This window comes from Nomascus leucogenys, chromosome 4 (genome assembly GCF_006542625.1).
Source record: "Nomascus leucogenys isolate Asia chromosome 4, Asia_NLE_v1, whole genome shotgun sequence".
Lineage (NCBI taxonomy): Eukaryota > Metazoa > Chordata > Mammalia > Primates > Hylobatidae > Nomascus > Nomascus leucogenys.
The window spans coordinates 124,038,105-124,065,504 of NC_044384.1; the positions used below are offsets into that span (position 1 = coordinate 124,038,105).

The 27,400-nt window shown below is 35.3% G+C and overlaps 1 protein-coding gene across 6 annotated transcripts in view; it reads left to right on the top strand.

Annotated features, from left to right (window-relative positions):
• The window catches only part of SLC4A7 (solute carrier family 4 member 7), a 110,817-nt gene that overhangs the window by 66,267 nt on the left and 17,150 nt on the right, over nt 1–27,400 (top strand). For all 6 annotated transcript variants that reach the window (XM_030812245.1, XM_030812247.1, XM_003256783.3 and 3 more), the window contains 11 exons: nt 5,413–5,519; nt 7,630–7,804; nt 12,175–12,308; nt 13,756–14,001; nt 16,078–16,183; nt 18,571–18,732; nt 19,127–19,240; nt 22,141–22,302; nt 22,487–22,738; nt 25,460–25,528; nt 27,155–27,328. In XM_030812245.1, the coding sequence (XP_030668105.1) occupies nt 5,413–5,519; nt 7,630–7,804; nt 12,175–12,308; nt 13,756–14,001; nt 16,078–16,183; nt 18,571–18,732; nt 19,127–19,240; nt 22,141–22,302; nt 22,487–22,738; nt 25,460–25,528; nt 27,155–27,328 (1,701 nt within the window). The remainder of the gene's footprint in view (nt 1–5,412; nt 5,520–7,629; nt 7,805–12,174; nt 12,309–13,755; nt 14,002–16,077; nt 16,184–18,570; nt 18,733–19,126; nt 19,241–22,140; nt 22,303–22,486; nt 22,739–25,459; nt 25,529–27,154; nt 27,329–27,400) is intronic.

The following is a 27,400-nucleotide window of genomic DNA, read 5'->3' on the forward strand; positions in this document are numbered from 1 at the left end:
TTAGCGGTGCTGCCTTTGTTAGCTAACATTCCATTTGCATTCAGGCCTGTTTTGGACTTTGTTTTGTTTTCCATTGGTCTGTCTATTCCTGGACCAATTCCACACTCCAATTTTTGAGGCTTTATGGTATATTTTAATATCTGGTAGGTCTAGACTTGTTCTTGCTCTCTTTCTTACTCTTGTTTTTCTGCATTTTCTTGGCTATCTTGCATATTTATCTTTCTGTGTAGGCTTTAAAATCAGCTTTCTATATTCAGAAATATGCGTAATGGTTTTTAAAAAGTTGTGATGACAAATTTCTCATTCAACTGAGGGAGAACTGACGTCTTCATGACTTTGAGTCTTTCTATTCAAAAACATGGAGTGTCTCTCACCAGTTGATTTTCTGTTTCAAGCAAGTTTTTGTATTCTTAAAGAATGTTGTCAAGTTTTCCTTATAATTTACATGTTTCTTGGTGAGTGTATTCATGAGTATTGTATCTTTGTTGCTTTTATATGAAATGAAGGCTATTTGTTATTTTTATGTGCATATATGCATACACAGTTGACCCTTGAACAATATGAGTTTGAACTGTGCAGTTCTAATTATGTGGAGTTTTTCAATAAACATTGGAAAGTTTTTTGATAATTTGAAAAAATTTGCATGCAAACTTCATAGCCTAGATCAAAAAATTAAGATTAATTAGGTATTCCTGAATGCATAAAATATATGTATGTACTAGACTTCTTTAATAATAATTTATTACCATAAAATATATACAAATCTGAAAAGCTAAAATTTATCAAAAGCGTATACACACTAAGAGTGTACATGGCACCATTCTCAGTGGAGAGAAATGTAAATAAAAGCAAAGATGCAGTATTAAATCCTAACTGCATAAAATTAACTATAGTAAATACCGTACCACTGTCATTGTGATTTCATAGTTACTACCTGTTGCTATTGCAGTGAGCTCAAGTATTGCAAGTTAACATGCGTAAAATGCTGTGTGTTGCTCATCGTCTCCACATCAGCAGTTTGTCTCTCCAGTAAGTTGTGTTTACCCTAAAAAGTGATCATGAGGTTCTCATATATTTTTCATCATGTTTACTGCAGTACTCTAAACTTTTAAATAACAACATGGGACTCATAGGAAGTCCTGTTAGTGATACTAGTAAGTGTTCCTAAGAAACAGAGAAAAGTCATGCAAATGTAAGATGAAGTTGAATCGCTTGGTATGTACCATAGAATGAAGTCTGCCATTGCCTGCCATTTCAAGATAAATGAATCTAGCGTAAGGATAATTGTAAAAAGAAAAGGAAACATAAAGTCGTCACTGTAGCTGTGCCAGCAGGCATGAACACCTTTGCTTTTTGCTAAATACCTTTTTATCTCATATTGAAAATGCAGCTTTTATGTGGGTGCAGATTACTATAAGAAAGACATACCTGTAGATTCTGATATGACCAAGAAAAAGCAGTCATTTTACGACAACATAAAGCAAAAGAAAAGCGAAGGATTGGATAATTTAGTGCCAGCAAAGATTATTTGATAATTTTAGAGAGAAGTTTGGCTTAGAAAATGTCAAAATAACTACAGAAGCAGCTTCTGCCGTCCAGGAGGCAGCAGATGAGTTCCCAGATCAGATCCTGTTAAGAATATCCCCTGAACGGGTTTTTAATGCAGATGAAAGTACCCTCTTCTGGAAATAATGCTACAGAAGACATTTATTCGTAAGGAAGATTAGTGAGCACCAGGATTTAATGCAGGAAGGGTTAGCTAACTGTTTTGTGGAAATGTAGTGCAATTTATGATCTTGACTACCCTTCTCTATAAAGCTTTGAAGGGAAAAGATAAATGCCAGCTTCCAGTCTTTGTTATATGAGAAGGCCTGGATGAGAACCCTTTTTCTGGATTGGTCCCATCAGTGCATTGTTCCTGAAGTCAGGAAGTACCTTGCCAGTAAGGGACTGCCTTTTAAAATCTTTTTGATATTAGACAATGCCTCTGGCCACCGAAAACCTGTTAGTTCAACAGCAAAGGTGTCGAAGTGGTCTACTTGCACCCAAGCTCAACGTCTCTAATTCAGTCTCTAGATTAGGGGGCTGAGGACTTTTAAGGCTTGTTACATTAGATGCTATATAGAAAAGATTATTAATGCTGTGGAAGAGAACCTTGGAAAGCATGGACATCATGAAAGTCTGCAAGGATTACACCATTGAAGACACCATCATTATTATAGAAAAAGCCAGGAACGTTATCAAGCCTGAAACAATAAATTCCTTCTTGGAGAAAACTGTCCAGATCTTGTGCATGACTTAACAGGTTTTACAACAGAGCCACTCAAGGAAATTGTGTATATGGCAAAAAAGGTGGAGGTTGAAGGGTTTCAAGATGTGGATCTTGGAGAAGCTCAAAAACTAATAAACACCACACCAGAGGAGTTAACAGAACACAACTTGATGCAGATGAGTGCTTCTGAACCGGTGCTGGTGATGAGGACAAAGATATAGAAGTAGTAGTGCCAGAAAACAAATTGATGTCAGCTGATCTGGCAGAAGGGTTCTGATTATTCAGGCTTGCTTTTGACTTCTTTTGCGACATGGATCCTTCTATGGTTTGGGTGCTAAAGGAAACAAGGATTGGTACTGTCCACATTTTTAGAGAAATGAAATAAAGTGAAATAGAAATTATGATGTTTTTCCATTAATGTTTTCTTTTCGCTAGCTTACTGTATTGTGAAAATATAGGATATAATACCTCTACCATTCCAAATATGTGTTCGACTGTTCATGTTACCAGTAAGGCTTTCCAGTCAACAGTAGGCTTATTAGATTGAGTTTCAGGGAGTTATACCCAAAATTTCAACTGCATGGGAGTTGGTACCAACTCCCTTGTTTATTCGAGTCAACTGTGTATTTTATTATTGTTTTTGAGATGGAGCTTCGCTCTTGCCACCCAGGCTGGAGTGCAATGGCGAGATCTCAGTTCACTGCAACCTCCGCCTCCCGGGTTCAAGCGATTCTCCTGCCTCAGCCTCCCGAGTAGGTGGGATTACAGGCATCTACTACCATGCCCGGCTAATTTTTGTATTTTTAATAGAGATGAGGTTTCACTATGTTGGCCAGGCTGGTCTTGAACTCCTGACCTCAGGTGATCCACCTGCCTCCGTCTCCCAAAGTGCTGGGATTACAAGTGTGAGCCACCACGCCCAGCCTCAGCTGTGTATTTTCAATCCTGCTACCATCCTTAATTGTTTGTAATAGTTTTTCAGTCAAATAATCTGTAGGAGATAGTTTTATTCCTCCTTTTCTAAATTTTATACATGTAATTGTTTTCTGTTATCTAATTGTATTGACTAAAATCTCAAGTACAGTGTTAAGTAGCATGGGCTTTAAATAGGCATTTTTTAACTTGTTTCTCACTGTAGTCAAATGTCTCTAGTATTTCTCCCATTAAGTAAGATAATGACATTGGAGCCAAAATATACATTTCATCATGTTAAGAAAGTAACATTATTTCTTTTTTATTGACATTTAAAATATAAATTGATGTAGAATTTTATCAAATGCCTTTTCAGCATCTCTGGCAAATGATTATATTTTATTTATCAATTATGGTAAATCATGAATAGATTTTTGAATATGAAAGAATTCCTGGAGTCAACTCATTTTGGACTTTAAAGTGGTAGTGGTCTGTGTCTACTAGTTTGTATTACTGTAGATTGGTTTATAGATTTTTGTGCCATCTTCACATTTTATACTTTACATCAATATACTTGTTTCATAAAAATGTTTGTAAGTTTTCATTTTTGTTAAACAGTTTTAAATGATGTGGAATAAGTTGATTTTAAAAGTTTGGAAGAATTCCTTTGTAAAGTTTTCTGAGCTTGAATCTTTTGTCATGTAGACTTCAACAATTAGCTTATTTCTTCTTTGAAAATTGGTATATGTAAAACTTTTTTTTCTGGTGTCAGTTTTGGTAAGTCATTTTCCTCGTATATTACCAGTTTCGTCTAGGTTTCAAATTTATTTGCATGGAGTTATATAAAGTATAGTATGTATATGTGTATGTATATAAAATGTGCTCACTATGAAATTATTGCCTCTGCTTTTTTTTTTTGTTATTAGCTAAAGGTCTATTGTATTTTTCAAACAGCAGCCTTTAAAATTTATTTTAGTACTTTAAAAAATGCATTTTATTTTGTATCTTAGTTTCTGCTGTTAGCTGTTTTATTTCATTCCTTTCACTTTCTTCCAGGAAAGATTTTTTGTTTTCACATTTTCTGAGGTAGTTGTTTAATTCACTTTTTTTTCCTTCTTTCATTTTTCTTAATATAATTCCTTAATTTTCTTGAATGTGCTTTGGCTAGGTCTCATGGGTTTTATTAGGTTGGCACAAAAGTAATTGTGGCTCTGGCCATTATTTTTAATCAATCAATTAAATGATTAAATCAATTAAATGATTAATTAAAAATAATAGCCAAAACCACAATTACTTTTATAATTTGTAGTTTTAAAAATTATTTTTGTTTACTAGGAGTCTAAAATTTTATCCCTTTCCTTTTTAAGATGTAAGTTTGAAAACTGAAATTTTGTAAGTGAGATTTTGACATTTTCAAATGGCAGTCTTATATTTGTAGATGAGCCTTGCTACTCTCTAAATATGGAACATGTAAACCAGGTAGCCTAAGTCTTTAATTCAGCTAGAGCCTTTGACCCAGTAAACCTCCTGGGATGACAGATCTCTGTCTCCCTTTCCCTTTACCTCTCTGTTTCCTTTTCTTCCATCTTTCCCCTTGTATGTGCACGTGCACACACATATTTTTAGTCCCAGCAATCTCTTGATGTAACAAGTTAAAAGTTCATTTCTTTGTCTTTAACAGAGGGGGAGAAATCCTGTATCATGTGAATAGTACTCTTGAATTTGTAATAAAATGTAATGGGAAGTTGATTTTTGTAGAAACGTTTATCAAACAGCTCTTATTTTTTAAGGGACATATTTTAGTAGAAGAAAAATGACATTTGCTTTTTTCTTAATGTAAAGCGTATTTTTCAATAGTTAACAGGAGCAGTATTTTTAAAGTTTTGGTGGGAGAGATGCTTTTTTGGAGGTTACTTACGTTTGTAGCTATTGGTGAATAGGAATTTGAAATGGTATGTATGAATATATTTTATAGTATATTGATAATTAGAATATGAGATGCAAAAAGCTAATTACAGATTTAAAATATTAATAGAAACTGATATTAGATTCTATTTTTAAAGAGCAATCTATTTCAGAAGAGAGTTTATTTTAGGAACCATTCTTTTCTAGGAGAACTGATTAGATAACATAATCAATATAAAATCTGATATTCACTCTAATTGAAGATGCCATCTCAAGTTTTCTTAAAATAGAATTCTGAAAATAATGTTTTTTGTGAAACTCAGGAAAAGAGAAAGATTCCTGTGTTTCACAATGGATCTACCCCCACATCGGGTGAGACTCCTAAAGAGGCCGCTCATCATGCTGGGCCTGAGCTACAGAGGACTGGACGGTGGGTGCAAATACTGATATTTTGAGGGGTTTGGGGGATGATTTGATGAAAACATAAATATTATATTTTTTTCCAAGTGTTTGGAACCTAATCTTGTACAGTATTTTTTCACATTTAGAAAAATGTGCATTATTATATATAAGGAAAATTTATATGTATAAATATGTAAGAATTTATAAATAATTTTAATAGTATGTATGAAGCTTTAGTTTAAAAGGAAAATAATGGACTGTATATTCAGAATATTGCAGTTATATAGTGTATAGGTTCATTTCCATTGCTTATACAGAAGGTTCTTGAAGAAGGTGTAGAGTCTTATTATAATTCTTCATCTTGAGTTAGAGAATTATGGGAACAGAGAGTAATTACAACTAATAATTTCTTTGTATGTGTGCACAGATTTAAAACTCTTAAATGAGCATTATATCATGAGGTAATCTTCCATGGACAAGCATGATTAAACCATTGTATTGCTCTCTGGAAACCTAGCTAGAAAAATTGTTTAAGAAGTTAATTTTTGTAACAAAAAATAGAAATACTGGCAGATGCAAACATTGCCTTAATATTTTGTAGAAGTAGATAAATGTTATAGTATTTTCATAATGTGGAAAAGCATGTGGCTATTGATTCTTTATTGTCCACTGGTGGTCAGTATGGAATTAAATAATCTTAAATATTAAATCTTTGTTTTAAAAAAAACCAGGATATCTTATACAGATACAATATTGGGAATTTTGATGACATCCTTAAAGGGTACTATATCGTAAAAATAAGTAACTGGCATACTGAATATAGACTTCAGAGAAACTGAAATTCACAATTAATTCATTGACTAATGAAGTGTTTTTGTCTCTGTGAATATAATAGAGAAAAGATTTTGACCCTGTGTGAACAGTACTGTTCTGTTATTAGCTATTATCGCTTCTTCAAACTGGGATAGGGTTAGTCATTGAGAAGCACTGTGTCAGGCCTCCACTGATCTCAGTCACCTGAGAGCATCTGTATGCCTTCTACTAAGTAATTATCGATTTGATGATATACTATAGATTCATATTTTAGATTATTGATGGCACGTTTTTTATTGCAAGCTGATTTCCCTTGCTGTCAGATTATGAACAGAGTACTACTTGTCAATTTGTGTTTAGGATTTCAGTATCAACTTAAAAAAATTACAGTGGTAAAGCTTGAACTATCCATTTGAAAGCTTAATGTTAGTTTTTTTGGTCAATTTTCTTGCAGTTGGGATTTGAATGATTATCTATTTTTTGAGTGTTAAAACGAATTACTGATTTAGTCACCAGTGTTTGTTGAGTGCCTACTATTTCCCAGGTAGTGTTCTAGACCCTGTAGATAATGCAGTAAACAAGAAAAAGTCTCCCCTCATGGAGCTTATATTTTATTGGAATGTCTTCAAGTTAGATGTATCCAAAAGACTAATTGTTAAAAATGTTGAAATGGTACAGCTTTGATGTACAAACATATTTTTAATCTACTAATTGAAACCTGTTAGTTTTATTAATGTACATATTAGTTTGTCTGCATACACAGTAAATTAAATATACTGAAATGGTTTTTAGGGATATTTTTCCCCTTTTATATGATTGAAGTACTAGTTTTAAAAGTTTTTAAAGTTATTGAATTCATACTACTTGTGCATCTAAGCACAGCATACTGCATTTATATTAAAGTGTATTTGGATAATAATTGCCTTCCTTGTATTTCTGATTGTTGCCTTTAAGATTTTAATATAGACAATTAATAGAATTGCTTATGCACATTTTCATAAATGGGTTGTTGGGTTTTGTTTATTTTGTTATACCTTGCCTTGCACATTTGCCTCTAAAATTACATTTACTCATATAAAATCATTTGCCTGCAGTCTTTTCATTATATAGTCTGTAAAATACAGATATTTGTCTCTTAATGAATTCCTCTATCATTAGATTAGATTAAATGAGTGTATCTTCTGTAATTTATAAGTTAAATTGGATTTAACATTTTGTTGACAAAACACCTAGGCACCAGCAGTTTTGTGTAGCCCATAGTTTTAGTTTGAACTAGCTAGAATCCTCTAGTGTACAGTTTGACGAGTTTCATCTCACCTATTTAGGCTTTTTGGTGGTTTGATACTTGACATCAAAAGGAAAGCACCTTTTTTCTTGAGTGACTTCAAGGATGCATTAAGCCTGCAGTGCCTGGCCTCGATTCTTTTCCTATACTGTGCCTGTATGTCTCCTGTAATCACTTTTGGAGGGCTGCTTGGAGAAGCTACAGAAGGCAGAATAGTGAGTACAAAGATTGGTAGTGGCCAGGCTCTTAGCTCTTCAGAGGCAAGTGTCTGTATGCATTTGTCTCACTATTCATACTTTTATTTGAAGAGTCTACCCACAGCATGATTAACGTGACCCAAAGCAGACTTTCCCCAAAGGTAATTGCTGTGGAAAACATGGGGAAGCCATTTGAACAGAAGATGCACAGTTGAGGTAAAAAAAAAATTAAAAAAAAGTTTACTTTGGCTTGCTGGATGAATGGTTTTATAAATTGAGTAAAAGGCTTGGATTGTCTTTTGAGGTGGGGTGGACTGGGAGAAAACAACAGTTGAACTGATTCTGGGTGGGTCATGGGGGTTTTTATCAGTGGGGCTGCTTCATATCCTATAAGGTATCATAGGATTAGTTAGAGCCACATGATGAATATTAACTCCTCGGTCCTGGCTGGTAGGCCTAGACTAGACTGGAAGAATAGAACATAATTATGGAAACTGTGGCTTTTTGAAGTGGCATTTAATTTTGCTGTTATTAAATCTATGTGAAAATAGCTAAAACTTTTATTTGGAAAATATAATTGAAAGCTCCATCCATTCTTTGATATGACTAAAATGAAAGTTTTTATGTTTTCCTGTTCCTGGTTATACTGTATTCAGAGCTATGGTGCTTTGTAAAATCTTGAAAGGCATTTCTTTGTTGTTGTTGATATGCATTTTAATGGCATTTAAATGAGACAATTTGTAATTCTTAAGTGTATTTTACTTAATTGTATTTATTCTTGGGAGAATATTCATTTTTTTATAGATGAAAGGTTAAAAAATAACCAAAGCTAAGGCATGATAATTATTGAATTAAAATATTTCATGATCTAAGCATGAAATAAACCTAACAACTGAAATTTTCTTTCAAGTCTGAATTTATTTTGGATTATGTAAAATCTTTTTACCTTAGTCTTTAATCATTGTATCAAAGGTCCATATTTTTAGTAAGTTGCTTTATGTGCTGTCACAAATTGTGCATGTCACTCTGCTAGTCCCCATGGAAATGTGTTTTATCTGTTACCATCACGGAATTGCTGCCTCTTTGTCCGTGGACTGTCATTCATTACCTGCCCATCTAATCTCGCTATTTGATAACTTGTACATGTGACATTGTGTTTGGCATTGGAGGAATATAGATAAGTGTAAGAAGAGCCAGTATCTCCTGTCCTCAAGGATTCTAAGTGAAAAAAGTGAAAAAGACAAAGTAGTATATACACAGTGCTTTGCCACACATGAGTGAGATAAAGGAAGAGCTATAGGATTTGAAGTAATAGAAATAGAGGAAGCAGAAATATTATAGAAGAAAATGATAAGGATATGTATTAGTTATCAGGTGCTTTATTAGAACTTCAGGTGGAAATGGAGATATTAGGAGATACAGTCACAGAGTGTGTAGAGTAGTGAGGAGGAAATACAAAGATTGGGAATCGTTTGTATAGGAGTGAAGGTTGAAATAGAATAGAGGAAGTTAACAAGAAAGATAATTTACAGGGAGAAAAGGAGAGGGAAAAAGTGTGAAATTACCCAGATTTATGGAATGAAAGAGGGATGGGATGGAGGAAGAAAATGATCCCAGCATATTAGACACACAGACCTAGAAGAGGAATCAGAATGATGAAATTCTGTGAAAACCAAACTAGAGGTTTTGAGGAGGGAAGATTAGCAGGAGTATTTGATGATTTGAAAGGATAGTACAGTAGAGAAGGTGTATTTATAGGTGTGTGAGGGGAAGGTAAGGGTAGATAGGCCCTCCGATGGGTACAATGGAAACTTATGAATGTGAGAATGAGGTAGGCCGGCAGTGTAATAGGCTGTGGGTTTTTTTTTTTTTTTTTTTTTTTTTGAGGCGGAGTCTCGCTCTGTCACCAGGCTGGAGTGCAGTGGTGAGATCTCGGCTCACTGCAACCTCCGCTTCTCGGATTCAAGCAATTCTTCTGCCTCAGCCTCCTGAGTAGCTGGGACGACAGGTGCCCACCACCATGCCCGGCTAATTTTTGTATTTTTAGTAGAGACAGTGTTTCATCATGTTGGTCAGGCTGGCCTCGATATCATGACCTCGTGATCTGCCCACTTCAGCCTCCCAAAGTGCTGGGATTATAGGCATGAGCCACCGTGCCCAGCCATGCTGTGATTTCTTTAGGGGAAAAGACAGGTAACAGTATGGCAGTGAACATAGAAACAGTTCAAAAATTAGAAAAAAAAAAAAAAAAAAAAAAGGTCTTCATATGGCAATATCTGCTTTTCAACCCAAGATTAGGAGAGGGAACCTTAATTTTATACCCATTTGCCCGTGTTAATGTCTTTTTTGACATCTCCTTGCTTCGTGTCTCAATGTTTTGCTTTCTTTCTCTGTATGTATACCATTTAGACATTTTTTTCCTTTGTTTCTGCTTTTTGTTTTTTTGAGACAGGGTCTCACTGTGTCACTCAGGCTAGAGTGCAGTGGCATGATCTCGGCTCTCTGTAGTTTTGACCTCACTGGACTTCCCTCATAACCTCCGGAGTAGCTGGGGCTATAGGCATGTACCACCACGCCTAGCTAATTTTTTGTATTTTTTTGTAGAGACCAGGTTTTGCCATGTTGCCCTGGCTGGTCTTGAACTCCTGGGCTCAAGCAATCCACCCACCTCGGCTTCCCAAAGTGCTGGTGTTATAGGCGTGAGCCCATTTTTTTCCTTTGACTTAAGCTCTGCATAAATTCATTCCTAAATATGCATATTGTATAACTGAACTAAGGATTTATCATGGCTTAGCAGTGTCTTCTAAGAACAAACATTTTTCTCCACAGACAAGAAAACAAATTTAGCCCATATAATTAACAAATGTGTCATTAACATGGACACTTCTCCTTTATGTTGCGAAAAGATAAATTTGTTTATCTTTGAGTTTGATCCTTTTTTTATTCTAATAGTTGAATTATACTTTCATTGCGTACTGTTATTTTGTAATTTTTGATTTTGGAAGATGCTGTTCTAGCTGATGATGAGAATTGCTACCCATTCATTGACTATATTCTGTGTGCCAGACACCATTCTTGCTAGGTGTTTTTGCAAATACTATTTATGTTCTAGTTATCATCACCCCCATTTCAAAGTGAGAAAGCTTAGGCTTAGAAAGGTTAAGATACGGCCATGGCTGAACACATGGTAGTAGTCAGTCTTCCCACTGGAAATCTAGTTTCGGAAGCCCGCCTCTTTGCCTGTTGTGCTGCCTCTCATTTCAGCAGGATTGTTTCTTACAAGCTTCTTTTCTCCTTCCCTTTACCAATTAATGGGCTGGCTTTTCTGGATAGTACATTCCAGTTGACCTTGATGTTTGTATATGGTAAACTATTCTTTCCTTACTTTCTGATTCTTTCCCCCTTTTTCTAGTGGCGTAGCTAATCATGTGATAGCCTAATTAGTTAGAATGTAATGGTGGTGATTGTACGAAATTAGTGTACTAACTTTGATTTAAATTCCCTTAGTCTTTCATTTTCCGTTTATGTTTTCTTGCCAAACTTTAGCGATACTTTGTCATTTATAGTTGCTATAAATTTTTTTGAGGAGATTTTTCTCATTTATTTTGTTAAGTATTTCAGTTTTGATAATTGATTAGGCCTATCATATTAGGTTAATTTCTTTAAAATATGTGGAAAGTTTTGCTCTTTACAAATCAGTTTGAGAAAGATAGTCGCATGTTGATTTATCACCTATTCGAAAGATCTTTTTATAGCAGTTCTTTTTTGTAGCACCATATTATTTACTATTTTTATTTTTAAAATGAACTATTTCTGCCATATAAAATTATTCAAAATAATACATATCCTTCTGTACTCACAGACTTAAGAAATAAAACATATATAGATAAAGTTGAAGCCCTTGTGTGTGTCTGTCCCATTTACTCTTTGCTCCTTTCATCCCACGGCATAGGTTGAGTATCCCTTATCTGAAATGCTTGGAACCAGGAGTAGTTCAGATTTTGGATTTTTTGATTATACTTCTGGTTGAACATCCTTAATCTGAAATCCGAAGTGCTCTAATGAGCATTTCCTTTTGAGTGTCGTATTGGCACTCAAAAAGTTTGGAGTGTGGAGTTTTGGATTAGGGATACTCAACCTGTATTGAGTTTTGAATTAAGGATGATCACAAAAGTTTCTTTTTAATATGCAAAAAGAAAGCATTTTTTCTTGTGTATTTAAAACGTATTTGTAATTTTTTATATTTTAAATTAAAAACTCAAGGTGGTGTTGGTTTTATAACTGCTTGATGGGTATTTTTATTTTCCAGATGTCTTACATGTATTATAGTAGGTTAGAGAAATGTTTATGATGTATTGCTTTTATTCATTTCTTTTTTCCTTAAACAGAGTGCAATAGAGTCTCTTTTTGGAGCATCATTAACTGGGATTGCCTATTCATTGTTTGCTGGGCAACCTCTAACAATATTGGGGAGCACAGGTCCAGTTCTAGTGTTTGAAAAAATTTTATATAAATTCTGCAGGTAAGTAATAGCCCTCTCTACTTATCACATGTGTTATATATGAAATTGTTTATTAACTTAGAAGGGAATTATTTAATTGCTGAAAAGTAATTTGGTCAATATATGCATTCTCATTATTTTTGAGCTACTGTATGATTGACCATACTCTGGCCCCTTCCATTCTTAATCCAGTAACTTGGAGATGAAGAAAGTAAGATTGTCCTTGAGTATAAAATCAGTGGATTTGAATGCTGATAAGCAGATCACTTGAGAGCTGAATACAAATCCTTTGTGCTAACAAATTTAAACCAGTAAGAAGGTGTTAATCTGAATTGGGATGAAGCAATCAGAGTGAAGTGTCAGTTTCCATTGGTGAGATTGTTCACACTGTAGAAATGAATATAGGGTACTGTAGCTGTTGGACTTTGAATTCAGCATGGCTAATACTGTTCCTTATTTTATTTATTTATGTATTTATTTATTTGAGACTGAATCTCACTCTGTTGCCCAGGCTGGAGTGCAGTGGTGCGATCTTGGCTCACTGCAACCTCTGCCTCCCAGGTTCAAGTGATTATCCTGCCTCAGCCTCCCAAGTGGCTGGGATCACTGGTGCCGCCACCACGCCTGGCTAATTTTTGTATTTTCAGTAGAGATGGGGTTTAACCATGTTGGCCAGACTGGTCTCAAACTGACCTCAAGTGATCCACCTGCCTCGGCCTCCCAAAGTTTGGGATTACAGGCGTGAGCCACCGCACCCAGCCTCTAGTACTCTTCCTTTTGTGACATAAATGAAGTTTGTATATTTTAGTTTGAAACAACTTGATGCTATTACGTATTTGATGGATCCAGCTCTCTTTTTCTGATTCTGTACTCACTAAACAAGCTTAATCTGATTCCAATCTGGCATGCCACGTAGACTAATAGAGAATGCAGTGACCCGAAGTATAGATTCTGGTAGTAATTTCTTGAAGTTTAAAATAAGAAATCACTTTTTGTGGTGATAATGGTGGAAGAGGAGGGTAGTGGTAGTGATGGTAATGATGTTGGAGCTGGTTACTGTATTGATACATATGACGTCTGGATCTTTAGAAGGAGTAAGATGCAGTTGTGTTTTCATATAGACACCATACCTGTCATTTGTTCATAACTGATTTATAAAGTGAGCTGTAATGATTTTGAAATATCTGTCGCCCAGTAGATTTTTACTGCAAATCTTTTATATAAGTGTAATAAACTATTAATAATAAATTATAATAATTTATTAATAATAAATCTATTGATAAGCTAGTCTTTAGTTGAAGCAGAAAAAGATACAGAGTTTTCTCTAGTTGTTATTTTGTCATTCTGTAATTCATTCTCTTTTAGGAATCATGTTTTCATGCTGTTCCCATTGCTTGCTATGAAAAATTTTAGGTACAAATACTATTCCACATATATTTATCGTATTCATATTTTTCTTTCTAAACAGAGATTATCAACTTTCTTATCTGTCTTTAAGAACCAGTATTGGTCTGTGGACTTCTTTTTTGTGCATTGTTTTGGTTGCAACAGATGCAAGCAGCCTTGTGTGTTATATTACTCGATTTACAGAAGAGGCTTTTGCAGCCCTTATTTGCATCATATTCATCTACGAGGCTTTGGAGAAGCTCTTTGATTTAGGAGAAACATATGCATTTAATATGCACAACAACTTAGATAAACTGACCAGCTATTCGTAAGTATTTCTCTTTTCTCCTAATATTAAAATGTGTTTTTACAGAGATGTCAGAGCCTCAAAAAATGAATTTTTTTGCAGTATGATAGTGTAACTAGCTGTAACTACTTAACTAGCCATGTGATAGTGACGTGGTTGTTTCAGATGACATTTTGTCACAGCATTCAATGAACAAAAATAAAGTTGATTAAATTCAGTATTTTTTGTTCACTGAAATAGCTTATTCACATGTGTATGTTTTGGTCTTCTGTTTGAATTGGATTGGCCAATTTAAATGTGATTGGCAACTGATCCACTACATATTTGAATCAGGCAATTATTACATTGGATCTTATATTCTTTAAGTGCTAGACGTAGAATAGAATGTAGACTTTTTTTTATATTTTTCAAATTTTGCATCTTTATTAATATTTTTGAAGCTTGATTTTTTTTTTTTTTGGAGACATAGTCTCTCTCTGTTGTCCAGGCTGGAGTGCAGTGCCACAGTCTCAGCTAACTGCAGCCTCTGCCTCCCAGGTTCAAGTGATCTTCCTGCCTCAGCCCCCTAGTAGGTGGGGTTACAGGCACATATCACCGTGCCTGGCTAATTTTTGTATTTTTAGTGGAGACAGAGTTTCGCCATGTTGGCCAGGCTGGTCTCAAACTCCTGACCTCAGGTGATCCACCTGTCTCGGCCTCCCAAAGTGCTGGGATTATAGGCATGAGCCGCTGCGCCTGGCTGAAGCTTGATAATTTTTACTGAAAGTTATTTCAGTACATTCAATATGTGTTTTCGTTTTGATAAAAAAAAGTGCAATGAAAATCTTTTTAAATGCTAGAATAAAGTGGGATTTGAAAAATGTGTAATAGTTACAAAAGTTTGGCAAGTATATTCAATAAGTGTAAAATAGGCTTTTAAAAGTAGACATATTTAAGTACATGCCTTTATGTGCTGTCTTTAGCAGTCATGCTTGGTGTAAATGTGGAACTGCATTTGATTGATTTACAGGGAAAAATATGGTTACCAAAATACACAAAAGGATACAGCTTTTCTTTTTCTACCCACCTAAGCCCCAGATACATGTACTTCCCCCTTTTGTTCATTCGTTCTTCCCCTGCTACCTTTCCTTGCACACACTCAACTTTGACGGACAGAATAAAGAGGGTATGAAAATTCCTGTAAGACATTGACCTATTTCAATATACTAGTGACACTATGATGCCAAATCTATTATATACTATCTTCTTGGCTCTTAGAAGCTTTAATTTAAACAAATTTTTTTTTATCTTTCTTTCCTTGCCTTTTGCTTCTTTGACCTTTATAAAGCATGACTTATAGTTAGTGTCAGCCAGTTGGAGCAGTGTTTCCTTCTGGTTAACTGGGTAATTACATGTGAATTACATTTATTTCGCCAACATTCTGTGAGCGTCTGTAGGCACTGTGTTAGGAGTGTTGCCTAATTTATGTTATAAATTTGTATTTGTAGTGTTACTTATTCACATCATAGCCCCTTTTGTGTGTGAAGAAGCTGATGGCCTTGGAGGTTAAAACTTGCCTTAGGTCAGTCAGCTACTAAAAGCGCCTGGATGGACTCCAAAGTCTGTCTTCTTGCCTTTTCTCAAATAGTTCATAATCTAGTTTGGAACATTCATGATTATTACTTTTCATCTTTTAAGTCCGTGTTTAAAAGTTTCTTTGCTTACCTGTGTTCTAGCTTTAGGTGGCTGAAATAGTTCTGGATATGAACTGAACTCTGATTTCCTTATGACTCTCCTAGTCCTGTCCTGATGAGAAACTATTTTTTATTTATTTCTTTAAGATTGAGCCTTAAGATCAACAAAGGGTGACTGTGAGTAGGTAGGGCTTGTCAGTTATAAAGAATTAATGGTAGTATAACTTATTGGGAATCTATACGTGCTGTGGGGGAGTGGGGGGAGACAGCAGTAACTACTATGGAGGTTGAGTAGATAAGCTTTAGTGGAGACTAATCTTGCTAAACATGGTGGAATCATCTCAGATTTTTAAGTAAAATAGTGCCCCTGTCAAGGACATAACTAGCTTCATTAACTAAACATTTTCCTACTCTAATTTCTCAGATGTGTATGTACTGAACCTCCTTACCCCAGCAATGAAACTCTAGCACAATGGAAGAAAGAGAATATAACAGCACACAATATTTCCTGGAGAAATCTTACTGTTTCTGTGAGTATATTTTGAAATAAAGGGTTTTATAATATTTATCTGGTTCTTTTAGCTTTTTCTAATTAGACCTCCATTTTCTTCTTGATTGATGGATCGGTAGTATGTTTTCAGAATGTAGTATTGTTTTGACCAGATAGTAGTTACCACATTTTTATGTATCATGCGCTCGAAAGTATAGGCTCAAAAGAATGAAACTGGCACGGGAGATGAAGGTGGATTATATTTGACTTCCAAGATATGAACAGTACAAAGATGTGAATATACTTCTGTTTTCTAATTCTACTTAGATTGATACATTCAAAGGAAGTGTTTACTGGGACTGTGGATACATATACTGTACGATATTTTATATCCACTTGTCCTGCCTTTTTATCTGTTATCTGCTCCATCGACAGCTTATTTAGATCATGAAGTGCTGTGTTAATGTCCTAAATGTCTAAGTTAACCTTGTCTAACTCATCAAGACTAGTCTGGGTCGAACATTAAGGGAAGAGAAAGGAAAAAGAATTAAAAACATTTAATGAACAGCTACCGTGTGCTGAATACTTATTACAGATGTTTGTGTTCTGCTGGGGGAATATTGTCCTAATCCTAGAATATTTATTTTTGACATTTCCAAGCCTGGGAGTTAGAAATAAAGATGTAAAGTTTGCCAGTAGTTAGAATTAAGACTAAGATCCCTTGAGCTACCGTTGTGCTTTTTATATCATATAAGTAAGTGTAGGTCATTCCTTTCTCACTAAAGGTGATAGTTAGTTCCTTACTATATAATTTGAAGGATATTATCTGAAATTTTATCCCACTGATAATTTAAGGCTGTATTGTCCAATACATTAGCCATTAGCCACATGTGTCTTTTTAAACTTAAGATTAATTAAAAGTTTAGTTTTTCAGTTAACTAACCACATTTCAGGTGTTCAGTCAATTCATGTGACTACTGGCTTCTGTATTTCCATTATTTCTGTGATGGAAATGTTACATTATCTGCATCATCTAATGTATCTATTGGGCAGTGCTGATTTAAAGCAGTAAAAATTGCCAGGCATGGTGGTTCACACCATAGCACTCTGGGAGGACAAGGCAAGAGTATTGCTAGAGTCCAGGAGTTAGAGACCAGCCTGGGCAACATAGCAAGGCACCATCTCTACAAAAATTAAAAAATTACCTGGTATGGTGACTCGCACTTGTAGCTAACTTATTGGGAGGCTAAGGAGGGAGAATCACTTGAGCCCAGGAGTTGGAGATTACAGTGAGCTGTGATAGCATCACTGCTTACCAGCCTGGGCGACAGAATGAGACCCTGTCTCTAAGAACCAATAAAAGAAAAAACATAGATTAATGCTTAACTACTTTATATTTAAAAAGTCATTTTTGTTAAGGAAGAGGTATAGTTAATAGAGGTGTTCAAATGAAAGTGATTTGTTACAAAGAATTCATTTCATGATGGGTCAGATGTCTTGATATATAGATATAAGTGTTTTCATGTTATCCCAAAGGGCCATGCAGGGTGGGTATTTTTGTTTTTCTGGTAATGGTATAGCTTTTATTTTCATGATCCATGGAATGGATTAGGTTTACTAATCTCAGCACATGGCATGTGAAAATAATGGAACATTTAACTATTTTTCTTTGGGTACAACTGACTTGTTTTGTTAAAATGAGCTTCATTAGATTATAAGTAACAAAAAGGAGAACTTTAGTGGCATGTGCTTCTGTTAATCTCTGGTTGCCTTTCAGTTATTTTTTTTCCCTAAAGGAAAATGAAGTCAGTAGTTTCTATAATTGCATTTTATTATGCTATATTATTATGTTACTGATTTTATTAATGGAAATATTTTAACGGTCATTTTACTGCTTATGGTCCCTGTGTTTTTAGTCTGAAGGTACTGAGTCAAGTCAGAAAAGCTAAACACAATTTTTATTAGTGATTTTAATTTAGGTACTGTAGCCATCTCTTATCCAGCATCATAAAAGAGCGTAGTATTAATTTTCTATCTGTTGCTTTTGTTTTAAACCACTTGTTCAGAAACAAAAGCGGCAAAATTGTGGACAAGCAAGAATGCAGAAGAAACATTTCACAAATAATATTCACTACGAGGCTTTCACTATAGGGAATATGGAACTGAAAGAAAGGAGTATATGAAGTGACTTGGCAAAATTTTAGTGATTTGAGATGCACGTATTTTTCAAATTATAATATTGAACTCAGGATATATATTACAATTAGTGTGTTATAGTTGACTGGACAATGTTTTTTCTTTATAAGGAATACAAAGTAATGGTGCCTCTTACAATCAGTTGCATCTTACGAGTCAATGAAGCTCATAATAATTTATTGAATACTTAAGAATCCCCCCATTCTCTTTTTTCTTTCTTCTTTTTTCCAGGAATGTAAAAAACTTCATGGTGTATTCTTAGGGTCAGCTTGTGGTCATCATGGACCTTATATTCCAGATGTGCTCTTTTGGTGTGTCATCTTGTTTTTCACAACATTTTTTCTGTCTTCATTCCTCAAGCAATTTAAGACCAAGCGTTACTTTCCTACCAAGGTAACTGTGATATAATTTTAGAATTCTGGTAATATTCGTATTTTTGTTTTTTATTTCCTTGGTTTATTTCAAAATGGTGATATATTTTTTGAGGTTAATACTCCATGCCAACTGGTTAATAAAGAAACTATTCATAGTGAAAAATGTATATTGCATGCCTGAGCTCACAGTAGGAAGATGATGGTACCATAAGAGTTGTTAGGTTAGTTGTGAAATGTGTTTCTTATATTTTTGGAAAGAATTAAATATAAATGTGTTTCTCTGTTAACATTGTCACTAGTTAAAAGCTCCATTTGTACGTTGTAGTGACAATTTTATCAATAAAAGATGTGAATTGTTTAGAAAGAACACATAGTATTTCTGTGTTTATATTAACATAATTCCTTTAACATAGGTGCGATCGACAATCAGTGATTTTGCCGTATTTCTCACAATAGTAATAATGGTTACAATTGACTACCTTGTAGGAGTCCCATCTCCTAAACTTCATGTTCCTGAAAAATTTGAGGTAAGGGTTAAAACAAGTGGCTATTTGTTACTTGGGAATACCATACTACTTTAAAGCAAGATACTATTTTCTCAGTAGTATTGTTTTAAAAGTATGTAGTCTCTTTGAAGGGCTGATGCTTTGAAAGGAAATAATTTATATGTGTTTTTCATGTATATATAAACAATGACAATATGGACAGAAAAGAGACATGTGAACTTAAAAGTATCAGTGCTGGGCAGGGCACAGTGGCTCACGCTTGTAATCCCAGTACTTTGGGAGGCCGAGGCGGGCGGATCACGAGGTCAGGAGATTGAGACCACGGTGAAACCCTGTCTCTACTAAAAAATACAAAAAATTAGCCGGGCGTGGTGGCGGGCGCCTGTAGTCCCAGCTACTTGGAGAGGCTGAGGCAGGAGAATGGCGTGAACCCGGGAGGCGGAGCTTGCAGTGAGCCGAGATTGCGCCACTGCACTCCAGCCTGGGCGACAGAGCGAGACTCCGTCTCAAAAAAATAAATAAATAAATAAAAATAAAAATAAAGTGTCAGTGCTGGTCCATTAGAGAGAGCGAATGAAAATATTTGTGGTAAGATGTAGGGAGCCATTTAAAAAAAAAAAGTCTTTGCTCTCCTACCTGGAGTTCTTGCTGTACCTTCCAGGGAGAAGGAAACACCCTTTATTCTTTTATAAAGAAGTAACCCAGGCCAGGTGCAATGGCTTGTGCCTGTAATCCCAGCACTTTGGGAGGCCGAGCCGGGTGGATCACTTGAGGTCAGGAGTTCAAGACCAGCCTGGCCAACATGGTGAAACCCCGTCTCTACTAAAAATACAAAAATTAGCCAGGCGTGGTGGCAGGCGCCTGTAATCCCGCTACTTGGGAGGCTGAGGCAGGAGAATCGCTTGAACCCAGGAGGCGGAGGTTGCAGTGAGCTGAGACCATGCCATTGCACACCAGACTGGGCAATAAGAGAGGAACTCCATCTCAAAAAAAAAAAGTAACCTAAAATTGAATTTTCTAGGAGTGGCACAGAGGGTCTAGTTAAATTTCTAGAAGGGTAATATATCTGACAGTAGTTGGAAAGTTCCATGTAACAATTTCCAGTAGCATAAGGAGAAAACGAAATGTGTTCTATAAGAAAAATGCTATTTGATCTGAGCATCCATTTGAATTTTCTGCTTTCATTAGCAAATTTGAATATATTCATTTTCCTTCTGCTGTGTTTTTGTTTTCTTCCATCCTCCTTTGCTTATGCTAAAAGGAAAGACATTGTGAATAGTGTCACTGGTTATATTTCATTTAACAAGTTCTGTGACTTCTTTCAGAAGCAGCTGGTTTAAAAGGGATCCGAAATAAAGAATATAATGAAGATCATTTTATTTTATATTATAAAATCTAATTTTATAATATTGCACTGAGACCAAAAAATGTTATTTTTAAAACCAGTGGTCTTTAAAGTAGGGTACACAGGTGGAAAATGATCTGCCAACAATTTTTAGAAAGTCTATGTTTTTAACATAAAAATATGAAAATATTAAACTTTAAGTTTATTTTGTGAGAATATATAAATAAATGAAACTGTGAATTAATATTGGTTCAAAACGTGATGTAATTTCCTATAATCCTGGCCTAAGTTCCTTATTCTGATTCTTAAATATGTCCTTGTTATTAATTTACTGATATGGCTTTCAGGTAATAGGCTGATTTCAAGGGGCCTAAAATATACTTGGGGAAACAAATCAAGGAACTCTTAAGAGTAAATGGCATTGTATAAGTAGAATAAAATATTTTTATTCATACACAACATTGAGTGTGAGGTAGTTTAATATATATTAATGTGGAAAGATTGAATTACCCGAACTTTGAAAGTATTGAATTTCCCTTTTATACTGACAAATGTTTTCATGAAGAAGAAGCAAGCTTAATACCAAGTTGAGGTAATAAAATCATATGTTTAGGTTTCAATATATGCAGTGTTCTCCCAAACATGCTAAACTCTCTTGATCTTTTAAAAAAAAAATTGCTATGAAATAAATCTTACATTGTACCATCAAAATGTATTAGTACCTCATAAAGTGCCAGATTTTTGTTAGTAGTCCTTTGGAAATATCATGTATTGAGGACCAGTTCTGATTTAGTACTGACCCTGTCAAAATCACTAAGTCTGCAGGACCTATAAAGCAGTTTAGTTTAGGAGTTTAGTAGGTAGATTGATTTCACCTTATATGAATTATGAACGAACATGTGGAAATAAATTCCAGTTTGCTTATCAATTTCTACATAACAAACTTTTGAATAACAGCCCTTTATTTGTTTATAATTCTGTGGCAGTTGAGACTAGGCTTAGCTGGTTTGTGGTCTGCTCTATGGGGTGCAGTCATCAATGGGGGTAATATGCCTTCATTCCTATGTCTGAGGCCTCAGATCAGATGGATGAAACAGCTGGAATAGTTGCCTGGGGAACCACCCCCGACACCCACTACCATATAGACTATATTGAGGATAGTCTTATCCTCAAGAAAGCTTATCTAGGCTTACTCGACAGCGTAATAATCTTAGGGTTCAAAGCAGGTTAGAGAAGAAGCTGCAAGGTTCGTTAAGGTTAAGACTTAGAAATCACATAGTGTCACTTTGGCCTTATTCTGTGGGTTAAAGTCACAGGGTCATCCTGGTTTCAAGGGGGAAGGAAGCAGACTCCACCTCTAGGTGGAAAGATTGACTGAGTCACATGGCAGGAGGTATGCTTGTAGGGATAGGAAGAATTACTGTGGCCATCTTTGAAAATAATTCACCATATAGTTCAAGATTTAAGTTATTTCCCATTCCTTGGTATTTCTTGGAACAGATCAAGTCTATGTTATGGAAATTTAGTGCAATACAGCAGGGAGACTTTTTGAAAATTATTTTTAATTTTTTAACAGCCTACTCATCCAGAGAGAGGGTGGATCATAAGCCCACTGGGAGATAATCCTTGGTGGACCTTATTAATAGCTGCTATTCCTGCTTTGCTTTGTACAATCCTCATCTTTATGGATCAACAAATCACAGCTGTAATTATAAACAGAAAGGAACACAAATTGAAGGTAATTTTAGAATTTTGCCTTAAGCATTGTGATTCTTCAAGGGTTTGAGCTGTTTTCGTAATGATTAGAACATTAAAAGATGTAAGATGAAAATTAGCTTCTTCCCTCTTTATGATTAGTGTAGAATTTTAAATTGAGGGAACAATTTGGACTTACAGATATTTATGTTCATTACACTTTTCAGAAAGGAGCTGGCTATCACCTTGATTTGCTCATGGTTGGCGTTATGTTGGGAGTTTGCTCTGTCATGGGACTTCCATGGTTTGTGGCTGCAACAGTGTTGTCAATAAGTCACGTCAACAGCTTAAAAGTTGAATCTGAATGTTCTGCTCCAGGGGAACAACCCAAGTTTTTGGGAATTCGTGAACAGCGGGTTACAGGGCTAATGATTTTTATTCTAATGGGCCTCTCTGTGTTCATGACTTCAGTCCTAAAGGTAAAATTTCTTTATTGCAGTGTTTTACAATCTTATTATAACATTTATACTTAGTTATGTGAACATGAAACATTAAAATATGCTTAAAATACCTAAAATTAGGTTTGTTTTCCACAGTTTACTTGGGAAATAATTTCATTAGGTTTTTAGTATAGCAAGCACTTCAGTGGTAAGCTGTATATATTTTTAAAATAATATATGCCAGGTGTAGTGGCTTACGCCTGTAATCCCAGCACTTTGGGAGGCCAAGGCAGGAGGATTGCTTGAGGCCAGGTGTTCAAGACCAGCCTGGGCAACATAATGAGTCCCTGTCTCTATAAAAATAAAAATAATTAGCCAGGTATGGTGGCGTGCTCCCGTGGTGCCAGCTACTCAGGAGGCTGAGGTGGGAGGATCGCTTGAACCTGGGAGGTCAAGGCTGCAGTGAGCCATGATTGGGCCACTGCACTCCAACCTGGGTGACAAAGTGAGATCCTGTCTCAAAAAACAAAAAAATTATAATATGGCAAATATATGTATAAAACACTCAAAATAAAAGTATTTATGGGGGAGGGGAAATGACCTCAGTAATTTTTAAGAGTGTAAAGGAGTCTTGAGACCACAGAGTTTGAGAGCTGCTGACCTAAAGTTGTGTCTTTCACCTATGACTCCATCCTCATTCTGTCTTCCGTCACATCCCTCTTGTTGGCTTTTATTTTTAATTTTATTATTATTGTAAAAGTTGTTATTAACATTTACATTTTGTGCTATGATGATAATTAAGCCTTCCTTGCATCTCCTCTAAGTTAGATTATAGAAATTTAAACCCTCTGGGAACACATAAATGGTATTACGATGGTATTTGCTGAGGACTAAGCAGTGTGATTGTGAGGACTAAGCAGTGTGATTGTGAGGACTAAGCGGTGTGAGTTGCTTGCAGGGAGGCAGAAATATACCCTATTTTACTCCAGCCCAAGCCTCAAGACCAAATAAGTCTTTCTAATATCTGTTACCTTCCCTTACTGTAAAAAATTGTATATGCAGGTTCCTTTTTTCTTGTATTCACTTTTTGTATTGATAAATTCTTTTTGCACATGGTACCATTAGTGGGGAACTTATTGAGAGTTCTTGCGTATTTCAAAATGTCTCTATTTACCTCAACATTTGATCCATAGTTAGATGTTCAAAATAGTTTTCTTTTGGATCTTAAAGTCATTGTTTTCTACAGACCAGTTTTCTAATGAGAAATCTGAAATCTATTTGGTTTTTGTACTTTTATGGAGACCTTTTCCCTCTTTAAGATAAACCAAAAAATTTTTTTTAACTTCTGTTTTTGTGAAATCTCAGATACTTAGGGAGGCAGTTAGGGGCTTTTCATTTACCCTGCTTAGTCTCTGTTAGTTTCCTCAAGAAACTTGTGCCTTCTGCTGTGAGAATTTTCTTCCCCTGTTTACTTCCCTTTTCGTCTATTGTCTCCGTTACAGATTTCTTCAACTCCAGCTAAACATCTCAGACCTTTTGGATTTGTTCTAATATTCTTATCCCTCCTCCCCCCTTGCTATTAAAGAAAATTTCCTCCTTTTTTCATATCATTATATTGGTCTTCAGTCTTATGAAAATTATTACTACAAAATTTTTGTTATTTTGATATTTATAGAAGTAATTTTCACGAGCGTTTCCCATTCTTTTTTCTTTTTCCTAGCGTTTTTTTTTTTTCTTTTTTCTTTTGAGTCAGAGTCTCACTCCATCACCCAGGCTGGAGTGCAGTGGCATGATCTTGGCTCACTACAACCTCTGCCTCCTGGGTTCAAATGATTCTTGGCCTCAGCCTCCTGAGTAGCTGGGACTACAGGCACGTGCCACCATGCCCAGCTAATTTTTGTGTTTTTGGTAGAGATGGTGGTTTCACCATGTTAGGTCGGTCTCAAACTTATGGCCGCAAGTGATCTGCCCGCCTCAGCCTCCCAAAATGCTGAGATTACAGGCATTACTTAGATTTTTTAAAATATGTCTGCTTCATAAATTGTTTTCTTTTTTTCCAGTGTCCTTAGAAAGACACGCTAGGTTGTTTAGAAGAGATGTAGTAGATGTGGTTTTCGTCTGTCATTTTTTAATTTGGTTTTCCTTATAGTACACTTCTCCCTTAGGTCAGAGTGCTTTTTGTGGTTTTCAAGTAAATGGATGGGCTCTGTTAATAGCCAGACTTTCTAGCAGGATGAATAGGTGTGAACTGTGTAGACAATTTGGGATTGTCATAACTGCCAAAGTAGTAAGGATTTTATTTTGGAGATGGATTTTACTTAGTATATTCAGTAAAGGCTACTGCTTAGTATTCATTGCAGCAGGTAGTGATAGCAATGATAATGGTTGTCACTTCTTGTGTGCTTAATATGTGTCAGGTGCTTTTCTGAGTGTTTTATGTATTTGAAGTCATTGAATCTTCACAGCAATCTGATATAGAAACTGAGGTACAGAAAGTTAAGTTTGACTTAAAACTAAGTCTGACTGCAGTACCCCGATCTTAAGTGAACATACTCCCTTTTTAGGAAGCAACATGTAGAAAATGAGGCATTTTTCAAGCAGGTTATTGTATATTAGCAATTTTCTTATGTGTGGAAATGTTAGGTTGGTCTAATCCTCATGATTGAAAGATCTTTTAATTCTAGCCCTATAATTACTCACTGATTATGTTTTTGTTTACTTACTACTCATGAGTTCTAATTGTGGTCATTTTATTTACAGTTTATTCCAATGCCTGTTCTGTATGGTGTTTTCCTTTATATGGGAGTTTCCTCATTAAAAGGAATCCAGGCAAGTTTTAAGTATTTAATGATTTTCTATAGAAACTTGATAATTGTAAGTATGCAAAGATTGTTTTAATGATGGTAGTGATTTATTCTCAACTCTGGCATTTTGAGGGGAGGTTAGTTTTCTAACTGATGACTTCAGACATTTGCCAAGTTATTGTTTGCTTACTGCACATTTTTTCCTCCACAGAGAGTGAGATCATGAGCTGACATGGTCCTTACCTGTTTTTAATTGAAGCCAATGAAAAGCCTTATAACTCAATAAAGACTAGTATAGTGAGAGGGAGGATCAAAAGGATTGTATTGAAAAAAAGGTTTGGTACTTAAAAAGGTAGATATTAGTTTCCTATAAAAATAGCAAGACCCGCCATTTGTGTAACACAGTACAGCTTATGAAGCCTAGCACTTACATCATTTTGTGATCCTCAAAATACTAACCAGTTGGGAGAGAGGAAAGGAAGAAATCCTAATATAAATCAGGAAACAGAAATAGAAGGACTTATTGAAGATTATTAGCTAAACCAGTGATTTCATTATTTTGTTTTGTTTTAATAGTTACTGGGAAAAAACCTAATAAAACTTCTTAAGATTTGTACTAATGTAATTTTAGTATAAAACATTTATGCTGGCTATCCTGACTCATGTCTGTTACCCCAACACTCTGAAAGCCTGAGGCAGGAGTATCACCTGAGGCCAGGAGTTTGAGACCAGCCTGGACAACACAGTGAGATCCTGCCTCTACAAAACCTTTAAAAATTAGCTGGCTGTGGTGGTGTGTACTTATAGTGCTGGCTACTCAGGAGGCTGAGGTAGAAGGATTGCTTGAGTCCAGGAGTTTGAGGCTGCTGTGAGCTGTGGTCATGCCACTGCATTCCAGCCTGGGTGACAGAGTGAGACCCTGTCTCAAAAAAACAAACAAAAAAAGATCATAAAGCACAGTTAGCACTACATGACCACCTTTTCTCATGAAAAAGGATGTTGTCTAAAGTTTCCAATTCATAGGCTAGTGGCAGGAAAGCATCTTTATTTTTTCAGCACCATCCAGCATCTACTCTTCACTGGTCAAGAAATTATTTCCTTATCTCACTTGATTTTTAAGAGTTTTGTGAGATGATTAGGGCTGATCTTATTCACAGTGTGTAAATGAGGAAATTAAAGCTCAAAAAGATGAAGGCGTTTGCTCAGTTTTATTTTCAATTAGTGAAGAATTGTAATTGTTATCTCAAGTTATTTTCTGGTTAGATTTGGAAAGAACCTTAGAAGTCACTCAGACTATTCTTTTGTTGTGCACATTAGAAAACAAGTTCAAAGAGATAAATGACTTGTGCATTCGATTATAGCAGATAAGTTTATCTAGATATTTTAATCCTCTGAATTAAACATTTTGGCTTGAGTTTTCTGATTAAATTAATTACGGCAGTGCAAGTGGTTGCTTGGTTCCCACCTTCCACCCCTCTCACCCCCCTTTGGATCCAGAGCATCCTTGCTGTAACATTCTCCTGTGCTATCAGAAAATGTCAAGGAAGTTACAATTTAATACACAAAATCCTAAAGTTGAGCATAGATTCTTCTTCTAAATAGCAGAAATATTTTATTGAAAACTTCTTTGTTTTTTTTATTCTATATGTAGTTATTTGACCGTATAAAATTATTTGGAATGCCTGCTAAGCATCAGCCTGATTTGATATACCTCCGTTATGTGCCGCTCTGGAAGGTCCATATTTTCACAGTTATTCAGCTTACTTGTTTGGTCCTTTTATGGGTGATAAAAGTTTCAGCTGCTGCAGTGGTTTTTCCCATGATGGTAAGATTTCTTCAGACTTATTTTGTCACTAATTAATAATATGTTTACAGTAATTTTTTATTAATATTTATA